Here is a 14,230-nt window from a genome sequence, read left to right on the forward strand (position 1 = left end):
TTATATGAACAAGCAAAAGGAAGCATTTGTGTAGGCCAAGTAGTGTATACCCAGGGACTTTCCTACCAGGTTCCAAAGACATGTGTAGGGCAAAAAAAGGTTGGAAAGAATCTATACAAATGTCCCAGTATGGGAGGGCTGAATTTCTTCTCCTTCCTTTAATGCTTTCCTTCTCATTTTCCACCAGAGGGCAACATTCAATAATCAGAGAAGAAAAATGACTCAAAGACAGTGGTGGAGCCTGCCAACAGCATCTGCAAGGAGGAAACATTCCTGACAAGAGGGAATCAAGTGAAAAAAATGAAAAATTTCTATCCAGCCAAGGTGGGTAGGGCAGGCAGCTTGAAGACACACTGGGTCACAGCAGGCGCTGCTGCCTCCGGAGTGGAACCCATCCACAGATAATTGAGAGTTCTTTGTACAAAGAAAACATCTTGTTTTTTCAAAACTCAGCTTCCCCAGACCAATTATTCTTTCAAAGCTATTTGCATGTATGCTCAAGCCTAATAATTATTTTTCTATTACCTCTAATAAACTTTGTCCCTGGAATCAATTCATCAATCAGTCAGCAAGAATTTATAATGTGCCTTCTGTGTGCTTGGTGCTAGGGAGACAAATACAAAAAGGAAGGAAGGAAGGAAGGAAGAAAAGGGAAGGAAGGAAGGATGAAAGGAAGGAAAATAGGAAGAAAGGAAAGAAAAAGGGAGAAAGAAAGAAAAAGGGAAGAGTAGCACTCATTTTCTTAAAGATCTCATTGAAGAAACAGTATGCACACATATATACAAACACATATGCATATAAATAAAGAATAAATATAAAATAGATATAAAGTAGTTAAATACAAAGTAATGAGAGAGTTAGGAGGTAAGTGGGTGGCACAGTAGGTAAGTCCTGAGGCTAGAGTCAGGAAGACCTAGTTAAAATTTTGCCTCAAGACACTAGCTGTGTGACCCTGGTCAAGTCGTATAACCTCTGTTTGCCTCCATTTCTTCATCTATAAAATGGGGATAATAATAACAACTACCTCCCAAGGTTGTTGTGAGGATCAGATGAGATAATTACACAATGCCTGACATGTAGTAAGCGCTATAGGAATATTAGTTATTATTGATGATTAGGGAGGAGGGGGATATGTTAGGCAGTTGAAAGGATATGTTAAATTTAATGGAAGCCCTCTACTCTCTTCCAAAAAAAAGTTATTTCTGATTTAGCTAGTCTCATCTTTGGGGAATCATAGGATCATAGAATTAGGAGTGGAAGGGACCTTAGAGGTCACTGAGTCTACACACCCTCAATTTTACAGATGAGGAAACTGAAGCCTAGAGAGGCTAAATGACTTGTCCAGGGTCACACAGATGGTAAGTGTCTGAGTGGGTATTTGAATTCAGTTCTTCCTGATTCCAATTCCATTGCTACACCATGCTCTCTTGAGATAACAGTATGTCATCACTGAGCCGCAAGAGTTGAAGAAATGCAGAAGAAGAGAGTGTTCTTTAGTCTGAGTAGTTTGTCCAAAGTTTAGTAGGCAAGTGAGACAGTGTAAAATCTGTTAGAAGTTTTTTTGTTTTTTTTTTTAAATGTGTGTGAGCTATTAACACCATGTAGGGCAACTAGATGGTGTAGTGGATAGTAGTGACCCTGGAGTCGGGAAGATTCATGTTCCTGAGTTCAAATCTGGTCTCAGATACTTACTAGCTGTGTGACCCTGGGCAAGTCACTGAACCCTGTTTGCTTCAGTTTCCTCACCTGTAAAATGAGCTTGAGAAAGAAATAGCAAAACACTCCAGGATCTTTGCCAAGAAAACCCCAGATGGGGCCATGAAGAGTCAGACATGACTAATTGACAAAAAAAAATTGACACAATGAAATCCTTGCCTGGAGAAGTTAACTTTGACCATAGATGAGAAGGCTGTGGTGGCTAAGGAACATGAGTGTTTTCAAGGAATTGGAATAGAGGTCTCTACCAAGGCTCATCATGTACTCTCATTTGAGGAACAGGGAGCAGGAGTACATCTGGTTACTGTGATTAAACTGGGATGCTTGAATAATAGTCGAAAGAATACTCGATATGGAGTCAGAGTTCCTGGGATGGAATCCCTACTCTCCTGCTTAGCAGCTGTGAGCAAATTCTCTCTGAGCTCTAGTGAACTCATCTTTTTCAAAAAGCTTGTAGCTTTGAGTAATAAGGAGCTATTGTAGTTTCTTGAGCAGGGGATGAGATGGTCAGATCTGTGCTTATGGAAAAATCAGTTTGACAACTGTGTAGAGAATGGAGAAGAATAGAAAGAGGCTTGAGGCAGGAAGACCAATTAGAAGTTTATTGTGATCATCTAGGCAAGAGGTGATGAGAGCCTGAACCAAGGTGGTAGCAGAGAAAAGATTTTGGATGAGAGCGGCCGTGGAGGTAGGAACAGCAAAATGTGGCAAGCAATTAAATATACGGGGTGAGGGAAAATGAGGAGCCAAGAATAATGCTGATATCATGAACTTGGGAAACTGCAAGAATGGTGGTATCTTTCACAGAAATATGTAAGTCTGGAGGAGGGCTTGAGGAGGAAAAATAATGAGTTCTGTTTTGAACTCATTTGGTTTGATGTCTTTGGGACATCCCGTTTGAAATGTTCAGTAGGCGTATGATGATCCAAGTTTGAAGTTTAGAGGAATGACTGGGGTTAGACATATAGATATGAGAATAATTTACATAGAAATGATCATTAAACTCATGACAATTGATGGAGGGGGAAGAGAAAGAGAAAAGAAGGAGGGGAAAGAGAGAAACATGGAGAGAGAGAGAGAGAGAGGATGGTGGGAGGGAGAGACAGACAGAGACAGAGAGAGGATAAGGGTTGAAGAGAAAAGGTCCAGGACACAAAAGCAGTCAAGAGCCAGCAATGGAGACTGAGAAGGAATCGTCATACATCCAGGCTGAAGCAGAACCCGGAGAGAGCAATGTCACAAAAATCTAGAGAGCAGGGAGTATCTGGGAGGAGAGGCATGGTCAGAGCTGTCACATTCAGCAGATAGATTCAGCCGGATGAGGACTAAGAAATGACTATCAGATCTGGCGTTTAGAGATCACTTCTGTCTTTGGAGAGAGCAGTTTCAGTTGAATGATGAGGTCAGAAGTCAGACTGCAAAGCACAGAGGAGGGAGAGAAGTGAAGAGAGTGACTATAGACAGCTTTTTCAAAGTTTGCCTTAGAAAAGGAACAGAAATAAAGGATAAAAAGCTTACAAGAATGGTGTGGACTAGTGAATTTTTTTTAAAGATAGAGGAGATTTGGACATATTTAGAGGGAATAGAGAAGGAACTCATATGTAGGTGAAGATCACAGGAAGGGTGCATACGCTTGAGAAGACGGGAGGGGACCGGATCGTAAAAACATGAAGAATCCAGGAGTCAGGCTGTTCTCTTTGGTGCCACTGTCACCAAAGCCAAGAAAAGAATAGGTGTCGTTCATACGCAGACACAGAACAGGCTTGGGATGGGAGAGTCTGAATCACCACTGAAGAAACAGATGATTTTGACATTACTTGCCTTAAGAACCAGTAATCATGGTTAAGAGATGATTGTCAAAATCATACTGACAATAGGGTAGGATCAAAGATTTAGATGGAAGAGACCTTAAAGGTCACTGAGTCTAACCCCTTTGTGTTACAGATAAGGAAACGGAGGTTCATAGATTTTAAGTGATTTATTCAGGATCACACAGCTAGTAAGTCTTTGAAATAAGTCTCTGAGGTATGATTCCTACCCCAATATTCTATCCACTGCGTGCTTTTCTTAGTAGAGAGACAGAAAGAGATAGAGACAGAGACAGAGGCAGAGAGAGACAGAGTGGACCGAGAAAAACTTTTTTTTTTCCAAAATGGTCCCCACAGTCCCTTCTGGAAATAAATTCTTCAGTTCCTTGACTCTGGCTAAATTTTTATTTTAATGTTTCTTCATGCTCCTGATGTGCCTTAAATATTAAGAGCAAGTCTGTTTCCTATGGTGATATGCTTCAGAATATATTATTAAACCTAATGATTCTAAGCTGAAGGGTGAATGTCAAATGACTAATTCATGGCCATGTTAGGATTTTCACTGCACCATATGCTAACCAGTAGCAGCAGTCTTAGGTTAAAATGAAATCTTAGGTTAAATAGCAATATAATTCACACTTCAGACAGTGAGCCATAATAGACCTATTGGAATGTTTCTTAAATTCATATATTTTTAAAATCCTGCTCTCATGCCAATTTTTGCAGGACTTTGTGGCCCTCAGTGATCTTACTAAAACACAATTCTGACCATGTCACACATATACCCACCCCCACCCTCACCTCCACCCAATAAAATCCAGTAGTTCCTTATCAGCTCTAGGATCAAATATAAAATTCTTTGGCTTTCATAGCTCTTCGTAACCTGGCCCCAGTGTGCCTTTCCAGTCATTTTACACCTTTAATACACCCCCCACCCTACCTTGCTCCTCCCCGCCCCATACTCTGCAATACGAGGACGCTGGCCTTCTTGTTGTTTCTAGAACAAGACATTGCATCTCAACTCCCAACAGCATTTTCACTGGCAGTACCCCATTCCTGAAGTGCTATCCCTCAACATTTCTACCTCCTGGCCTCTTTAGTTTCCTTCAAACCCCACCTTCTATAAGAATCCTTTCCCAATCCTTCTTCATTCTACTGCCTCCCCTCAGAGCTTTTTCTCCAATTTATTCCGTCTGTGTCATTTGTATGTAGTTGTTTGGACATTGTTTCTCATTTAATATTGTGAATTCCTTGAGAGTAAGAACTGGCTTTTACCCTACTGTGTATCCCTAGCTTCTTAGCACAGTGCCTGGCACCCAGTAGGCACTTAATGAATATTTCTTGACTAACCTCAGGAAATAGTTTGTTAAAAGGTAGCTTCTGAAAAGGCTCATTGCAGTAATTCTTCGTGGTCACCAGGTGATGCTGTGATGAGTAATTCTGACTTTTGGTTTATGGGCCCCATCTGTGAGCTTACAATAAAATGGATGAGTGTTTTTTTCTTTTTGCAAAAACAAACAGTATTACTAAATATTAGCAACTTACTTTCAAATTAGTCTCCAAGTGGCTTAAAGCCCTTGGAAGTTTGTAAATCTATAAATTGTTAATCTAATTAATATGATGTGAGATGATTAAGGGTTACATTTCCTTTTTCCAGAGGAGAAAAATGAAACTTGAATTAAAGTGATTTTTTCAGAAGCATAGTCCAAAAGATTTGGAATGAAATGTAACTTTTTTTTGCTCTGTTTTTCCATGGGTTGTGGACAGTTTGCTGCATTGGAAAGCTCATTGGACCTAGAATAAGGAAAAACTTGAGTGTGCTGTGTGATGCCAGGCAAATCATTTCACCTCTCTCAGGCTCAGTTTTCCCATCTGCAAAATGGGGATAATAATTCCTGGAGTACCTGTCCCACAGGGTTGTTGTGTAAAGCAAACCTTAGAGCACTGTGTAAATGGCAGAGATTATTATCATTATTAGTAATGTTTCTGGAGCAACATCTGTTAGGAATAAGGGTTTCCAATATGGAGTAAGTGACAAGGGAAAAGAAAGGGGTGGGCATGGTACTGAGAGTCACAGAAGGTCGTGTGTTCTAATGGAAACGTCAGTGGTTTTGTAAACAGAGGACCTAGGTTCAGATATCAGGTCTGTGAACATTACCTGTGTGAACTTGGGCAAATTGCTTAACCTCTCAGAGTCAGTTTTATCTTCTATAAAATAAGGCGATTGGACCTGGTGACCTCTGAGGTCACTTATGGGTGAAAATCTATGGCCCTGTAATTTCTGCCAACTCACATCCAGGAAGGGCTCACATCAGGGTGTAACTACGTCATGATACCTTGATATTATACAGGTTGTCATTACTTTCTGCTCTGGATTTCAGAAAGCTCCACCTAGCTCCACCTGAACTTCTCACCCCATCTCTGCACCCTCCCCATTCATTTTACATCCAGATTAATACCCCATCCATCTCCTTCTTCCTCTCCTACCTATCCAGTCTTTCCTTTCCACTGGGTACAAGATAATCTGCCTTCTCTGTGAATATCCACTTTCCGTGCAGCCTGCAGCATCCAGTATATAGATAAAAAGAACAAAACAAAGCAAAAAACTCACTTGATTTACCACTTATGATAGCAAAATAAAAATGGATTGCATCAAATAACTTCTTAACTACAGCTGTGTTCTAGAGAATGTTGTGTATGCAAATATGAGTCATGGATTTAAAGGGCTCAGAAAGCTCTTATTCAGCCCCCTCCTCCCATCATCAAACCAGGCAAGCTTATACCATCCCAGGCATAAAAATCCATTTTGTTTGAAAAATGCTTTTCAGAAGAATCTGTGACCCCTTTTAGTATTCTATTCCAGTGTTTAACCAGACTTTACTGGCAGGAAATTTGTCATCATCCCCTCTTGTTCTGGCCTTGGTAGAAATAAAGAACATCACCACCATCTTTTTTGTAGAAGCATTTTAAATATGCAGTAAAATGGTTTGAATGACCTCTCAGATTCTCTTCCCTGAAAAAAGATCTCAGTTATTTCTACATTTTCTTAGGTTGGATCGTGCTTTTAGAGCATTGTACACATTTCTGAAACCCTTTCCAAGTTAGCAGAAATCCCTCTTTAGTCATTGTTTCCAGAACCATACAGAATATTTTGCTGAAAATTTGTCAAGCCTTGATGCTAACGGATCAATCACCTAATTATTGTCAGGTTACTAAAGATTACTTCTGCTTCTGGTATCATAACTCCTTTACAAACAGTACTGCTTGTAATTACTCCTGTTGGGGTTATAATTCATTTAGAAAATGGTCACAAGTCATCTTCTGTGATTTCTATTTATCCATAGTCACTCCTTTCTCATCTTGTAATAGTAGAGTTTATTCCTCTCCCCAAGTAATTATTCTGAACTTGTTTTGGAATTAACTCATTTGAAGAGGTTGGTCAGTCAGAGAAATGTCATAAACATAGTATGAATAAATGAGTATATGGTATGTCTGCACTGAATCTCTTTCTCAGAGTCAGGCCTGCTATGTTGCTCTCTGGGTTCCCGAGGGACACGCTGAAGGATTGGGGTGTTTCTTCTCTAAGGCCATGGGCTTGAACCCCCACCAGTCATGTTACAGCCTTTACTGAGGGCCTGTGACTAGCACCCTAGTTCCATTGGTTAGCTTTTACAAAGATATATTTACTTCTATGGTAAGAACAAAGTACATGCATTTTCCCCAATATCTCTGGTAAGTGATGTTCCCTATACCACCTCAGGCTCTGGGGAAAGTAGGTATAAAACTTAGTTCCATTTCAACATAGCAATGAGCAAGGGTCATCAAATAAAGGCCAGGAGCACTGAGGCAAAGAGGAGGTGGCTGAACTTGGTAACCATAAAAGCGGAGAGATGTTGTGAAACATGCAGGAGATTTTGCGGGGTTAGAAATGATAACTGGTTGGATATAGTAACTTTTTTTTTTAATTTTAATGACTCTATAGCCAATCCAAGAGTTTCCTCTTCAACACATGTTTAGACAACAAGAACTAGTTATGGAATTTCTACCCAGGCTCCATTGTCTTTCCAAAGCACTTCCATTTCATATGATCGTGACTCTGTAGAAAGCAAGCTTCCCATTCTCCTCAAATGCAAAGATGCTCCCTGAAGCTCTCTGCATATGTGCCAAACCACACATACACACACACACGCATACGTACATATACATGTGTATGTATATATGTGTATATATAAGTATATGTGTGTGTGTGTATGTGTATAACATATATATATATATGAGAAAGGTCCCATGATCATTACGGTACAGTAGCAAAGCAGATGATAATGTATTATCTTTCATGCCATTTCCACTGATAAAAATTGTATCTGTTTCTGATGTTGGACCATTTGATAGTGCCATGGACTTTGGTAGCAAGATCTTTACAAGAGGTTCAAGTTTAAAACTGAATAATTACTCATGGATCATAAAATCCAGCTAAAAACCACTTTACTAATTAAAGATTACAAGAACACAATTCCAGAATTTGAAGGCTATAAATACTAACCTCTTTTCCCAGTCACCATAGCAAACAGTCATTTGGAAGGGTATTCCCAGGAAGGAAACAAGAGCTTAGGTGAAACTTCTAAGACAATCTTCTTCCTCTACCACCCTCCAAATCCAAAGGGCCAAATATTAAAGGGTGGGTCTAATTCATGCCCCACTATAACAAAGGTTCTTAATCTCTGTGTCATGTGTCAAGCCTATGGGTCCCTTCTCAGAATGTTTTAAAATGCTTACATAGAATTACAAAAGAAACCAACTATACTAAAATGCAGTTATCAAAATATTAAAAATAAAAACAAATTTGCCATATTTTACAGACTCTCTGAAATCTATTCATGAATCTCAGGTTAAGAATCTCTTGTCACAGAGCAACTAGTTCGTATATAGAATGCTAGAATGAGCTAGCTACATAAAAAGGATAAACAAAGGGGTGGGGAGCAAGAAGGAAATCAGGACATCTTTGACCCTGGCCACCTGGTGCAGCTTTTACGTATGAGGGGGACTGGCATGTTTGAAGGCAGCAAGGAAAGGGCCTATAGATCATGAGAGATTGAAGGTAAAGGAGAGAGGGGATGATTGTTGGGGCAATTTGCTGGAGAAGATGTGAGGTATTGGATTGATGATTTATATGGACAGATTGGCCTTGGTGAGAAGAGCCATGTCTTCACCAATCAGTCAGGCAATGTGCACTTATTAAGCACTTACTATGTACCAGGCTGTGTGAAAATCAGTAGGGGGACAGCTGGATAGCTCAGGGGATAGAGCATGGGCCCTGAAGTCAGGAAGACCTGAGTTCAAATCTGCCTTCAGACCAAACACTTGACACTTACTAGCTGTGTGACCCTGGGCAAGTCACTTAACCCCAATTGCCTAAAAAAAAAAAAAGCGGTAGGAATACAAAGAAAGGCAAAAAAAAACTTCTGTGCTCAGTGCGTATAGGTAAATATATTGAGTAAAGATACTGCAGCACATGAGAAGCAGCTTTATATAACAAGATAGGGTTTGTTTTCATGAAATTTCAGCAGTTGTCACAAGGTGTACCTCGAGAAGCCTGGCCTCCCACAGGACCTCTGGGAGGCTGGCCCAGTGGTGAGCATGTGATGTTTCTTCCCTAACAAAGTCACCTGTCCTGAAGAACCCCAAAGCTGACCAGAATTCATCTAGAGCAGCACAGGTGCTGGAATGGAAATCCTAGGGCTTCCAGCCGGTCACATATTGCTCCCCTCAATGAAGCCTAGTGACAGTTACAACTATAACAGCTGTGACAGGGGGTAGGCAATGGGGGGCAGCATATGTCAGGGGACTGTTCTACTGTCCTGGCTGTGGCTCCCTGGTGGTCAGAGCTGTCAGTAGATGTGGGGCAAAAAAGGGTCTCTGTGTGGAATCACTGCCCAAGTACATGTTGGGGAAGCCCTGGCTAGCCAATGGCAGGCTATGATCAGAAAGACTCATCTTCCTCAGTTCAAATCTGACTTTAGACACTTACTAGCTGTGTGACATTGGACAAGACACTTAACCCTGTTTGCCTTAGTATCCTCATCTGTAAAATGAGCTGGAGAAACAAATGGCAAACCACTCCAATATCTCTGTCAAGAAAACCCCAAAATGGGTCATAAAGATACAACTGAAACAATTGAACAAAAACAACAAAGATAGAGTCACCTGTGTGAGATGGCTTAATCTTTGGGGTAAGGCAGTAGCGGCAAACTCAAATAGAAAAAGATCCCTGCCTATTGCGTATTGACTTAGAAAACCACAAATTAACTTTATTTTTGTTGTGTTTTCATCTATTTTGTTAAACATTTCCTCCCTCAGGAGTTTTTCTGATGCCCCCCCCACCCCCGCACCAGCAGGGAACTTGATCTGCAGCCGCTCTGTACCTTACTGTCTAACAGAGTTGACTGGGGCAATGAAAGGTTAGGTGATCAGCCTGTTTGTGCAGGAGGTGAAGTTGAAGCCAGGTCTTCCTGACCATGGGATCAGCTCTCTATCTACTATGCCACTTGTCTCCAAAGAGGAGACAGGTGCTCCCTGGGGGCTTTGGCACAGTTTTAAGGGGTGTTTAACCAATCAGATGGTGAGGAGACGGGTAGGATTCCCAGCTTCCTCCAGATAGCCAGTCATGAGGCCTGTCTCCAACATAAGTCATTTTCACTTTATCCCTCCACAAGCCTCACTTTGCTTCTGCTGCTTACCTCCCCCTTTCTGAGCCTAGTGTGTTGGCCCAGATATAACCTAACTACTACCTGCATATGGACAGCAGCAGCTTTCAAGGTGCTGTTAGTAAACTTTCATGCACCTCTCCTTTTCTGCACCCAATCCAGGGATGCCAGATCACCTATGGCTGGTGAGTAAGAGCCCTGCTTTCTCCTTTTCCTTTTGGGTGGGACAGAGGGAGTTGCACAAAGAAGGCATGGATGAACTGTGACAGATTATAGATTCCATTACTTTACTTTAATCTAAAAACCAACCCTCTTCCAAACTTTGCTATTAGCTACCATTGAGGGTTAACACCATCTTTCCTGTCACTCAGACTCACAACCCCAGATGTAATGTTTGACTTCTCACTTTCCCTAACCCCAGTCAGTTGCCAAATCTTATCATTTTTACCTCCGCATCTCACCTGTCTATCCCCTTCTCTTTACTCACAACTACCACAATTGCAATAACTTCATAATTACTTTCACTGCCACAAGCCTGTCCTATTGCTGTACCATTCTCCATGCAATTGCCAAAACGATTTCCCTAAAGTGCAGGTCTGACCTTGTCTCTCCTCTACTCAGTAAACTCCAGTGGCTCCCTGTTGCTTCAGGGATCCAATATTATTTCATCTGTATCTTTAGAAAATCTGTATTTTCTGTGAAACTTTTTAAATCTTTTTTTAAAAATTAATTTATTTTAAATTTTAAACATTCACTTCCATAAGGCTTCAAGTTTTAAATTTTCTCTGCCGCCCTCCCATCCCTCCTTCCCAAGACAGCATGCAATGTACATTCATATTAAACATGTTTTCACATTAGTCATTGTAAAGAAGAATGAGAAGAACCATGAGAAAGAAAAAACAAAACAAAACAAAAAAGAGAGCAAATAGTATGCTTCAATCTGCATTTAGACTCCATAGTTCTTTCTCTGAATGTGGATAGCATTTTCTATCATGAGTCTTTTGGAGTTGTCTTTGATCCTTGCATTGCTGAGAAGAGCTAAGTCTATCGAAGTTAGCATTGCACAATGTGGCTGTTACTGTGTACAGTACTCTCCTGGTTCTGCTTACTTCACTCAGCATCAGTTCATATAAGTCTTTCCAGGTTTTTCTAAAAGCATCCTGCTCATCATTTCTTATAGCAAAATAGTATTCTATTACATTCATATACCACAACTTGTTTAGCCATTCCCCAATTGATGGGCATCCCCTCAATTTCCATTCTTTGCCATCACAAAAAGATTTACTGTAAATATTTTTGTACACGTGAGTCCTTTTCCCATTTTTACAATCTCTTTGGGGTACAGACCTAGAAGTGCTATTGCTGAGTCAAAGGGTATGCACATTTTTGTAACTCTTTGGGCATAGTTCCAAATTGCTCTCCAGAATGGCTAGATCAGTTCACAACTCCACCAACAATGCATTAGTGTTCCAATTTTCCCACATCTTTTCCAGCATTTATTATTTTCCTGTTTTGTCATGTTAGCCAATCTGATAGGCATGATGTGGTACCTAAGAGTTGTTTTAATTTGCAGTTCTCTAATAGTGAGTTAGACCAGTTTTTCATATGACTATAAATAGCTTTAATTGCTTCATCTGAAAACTGCCTGTTCATATCCTTTGAGCATTTGTCAATTAGGAAATGACTTGTATTCTTATAAATTTGACTCAGTAGGAAATTTTTTTTTTAAATATAGACTATTTGGGAAAATAGATGAAGAATGAATTCTACCAAATTCTTTTTATGACACAAATATGGTACTGATACTAAACTGGGAAGAGTCAAAACAGAGAAAGAAAATTATAGACCAATTTCCCTAATGAACATAGATGCAAAAATTTTAAATAAAATATTAGCAAAAAAATTATAGTAACTTATCACAAGAATAATATACTATGACCAGGTAGGATTTGTACCAGGAATTCAGGGCCAGTTCAATATTTGGAAAACTATCAGCATAATTCATCATATCAACAATAAAACTGACAGAAACCATGTGACTATCTCAATAGATGCAGAAAAGGCTTTTAACAAAATGCAACACTCATTCCTATTAAAAACATTAGAAAACATAGGAATAAATGGTGTCTTCCTTAAGATGTTAAGTCACATCCACCTAAAACCATCAGCAAGCATTATATGTAATGGGAATAAGCTAGAAGCATTTCCAGTAAAATCAGGGGCAAAACAGGGATGTCCATTATCACCACTGGGAATGTTAGTTTTAGCAATAAGAGAAGAAAAAGAAATTGAATAGACAAAGAAGAAACAAAGCTAACACTTTTTTGCAGATGATATGGTGATATACTTAGAGAATCCTAGAGAATCAATTAAAAAGCTACTTGAAATAATAAACAAATTTAGCAAAGTTGCAAGATATGAAGTAAACCCACATAAATCATTGGCATTTCTAGATATTACTGACAAAGCCCAACAGCAAGAGATAGAAAGAGAAATTCCATTTAAAGTTACTATAGACATTATAAAATATTTGGGAGTCTATCTACCAGAACAAACCAAGGAACTATATGAACACAGTTACAAAACACTTTTCACACAAATGAAATCAGATCTAAATAATTGGAAAAACATCAATTGCTCATGGGTAGATCGAGCTAATATAATAAAAATGACAATTCTATCTAAATTAGTTTACTTATTCAGTGCCATACCAATCAAACTACCAAAAATTATCTTATAGAGCTAGAAAAAAATAATAAAATTCATCTAGAAGAACAGAAAGTCAGACAATCAAGGGAACTAATGAAAAGAAATGGTAGGGAAGGTGGCCTAGCTGTTCCAGATCTTAAATTGTATTATAAGGCAGCAATCATTAAAACTACTTGGTACTGGCTAAGAAATAGAGTGGTGGATCAGTGGAATAGGTTAGGTACACAAGACACGGTAGTCGATGACTAAAGTAATCTACTGTTCGATAAACCCTAAGACTTCAGCTTCTGGGATAAGAACTCACTATTTGCCAAATACTGCTGGGAAAACTGGAAAATAGTGTGGCAGAAACTGGGTATAGGCTAGCATCTTATACCATATACCAAAATAAAAGTCAAAATGGTTACATGATTTAGATATAAAGGCTGGTACTGTAAACAAACTGAGAGAGCAAGGTATAGTTTACCTGTAAGATTTATGAAGAATGGAAGAATTTATGGCCAAACAAGAGAGAACATTATGAAATGCAAAATGGATAATTTTGATTACATTAAATTGAAAAGTTTTTTCAGAAACAAAGTCAATGCAATCAAGATTAGGAGGGAAGCAGAAAACTGGGAAAGAATTTTACAACCAATGTCTCTGATAAAGGCCTCATTTCTGTGAACTTTTATGATGTATGTAACTATTAATATACAAAAGTATTTATAACTTATGAATAAGTAAGAAAATATAAAAGGTATGCTAAAATTATGTTTTATTTTATTTTTAATTTGTGGAATAAAACAAGCATTTCCATAACAGAGTACAATAAAGAAGGTGATTGCATATGAAACTGTAAATATACCATGTAAGGCTTGCTATTCCTTTCAAATATACAGCCAGTGATGAAAACTGGCCCCAGACCTAGCTAATTAGGGTTGTGTTCAAGGGTATGCTAGTAAACATTTTAACCACTGTCTCTCCAAAAAAAAAAATTTGTACCCAACATACTTTTACATTTAATCTGTATTATAAATATTTTCCCCATCACTTTCTTACGTCTCAACAGTTAGGAAAAATGCATCAAGCACTATTTATAAAGTTAGCCAATTTCTAAGGTATAAATGCTCAGACTGAAAATTTAACAATCAGCTTTATTGAGCCAGTTCAAGTTGACTTCAGCACAACCCTGGTTATGTCTGAGACTGTGTCTTGGGGCTGCCTATTTGTACTTTCTTTTTATTTTCAAATCTGTTATGTATAACTTGCTATTCCTTTTAAACATATAATAAAGTTATCATGTAAATTTCT

The 14,230-nt window shown here is 39.0% G+C and overlaps 1 protein-coding gene across 1 annotated transcript in view; it reads left to right on the forward strand.

Annotated features, from left to right (window-relative positions):
• CUNH9orf85 (chromosome unknown C9orf85 homolog) overlaps positions 1-14,230 on the forward strand; it is a 142,135-nt gene extending 127,905 nt beyond the window's left edge. The window contains exon 3 of the mRNA XM_078152820.1: positions 188-14,230. Within this exon, the coding sequence (XP_078008946.1) occupies position 188 (1 nt within the window). The 3' untranslated portion in view covers positions 189-14,230. The remainder of the gene's footprint in view (positions 1-187) is intronic.

Source organism: Phascolarctos cinereus, unplaced genomic scaffold (genome assembly GCF_003287225.1).
Source record: "Phascolarctos cinereus isolate Bilbo 61053 unplaced genomic scaffold, phaCin_HiC Scaffold_4;HRSCAF=312, whole genome shotgun sequence".
NCBI classification, from domain to species: Eukaryota; Metazoa; Chordata; class Mammalia; order Diprotodontia; family Phascolarctidae; genus Phascolarctos; species Phascolarctos cinereus.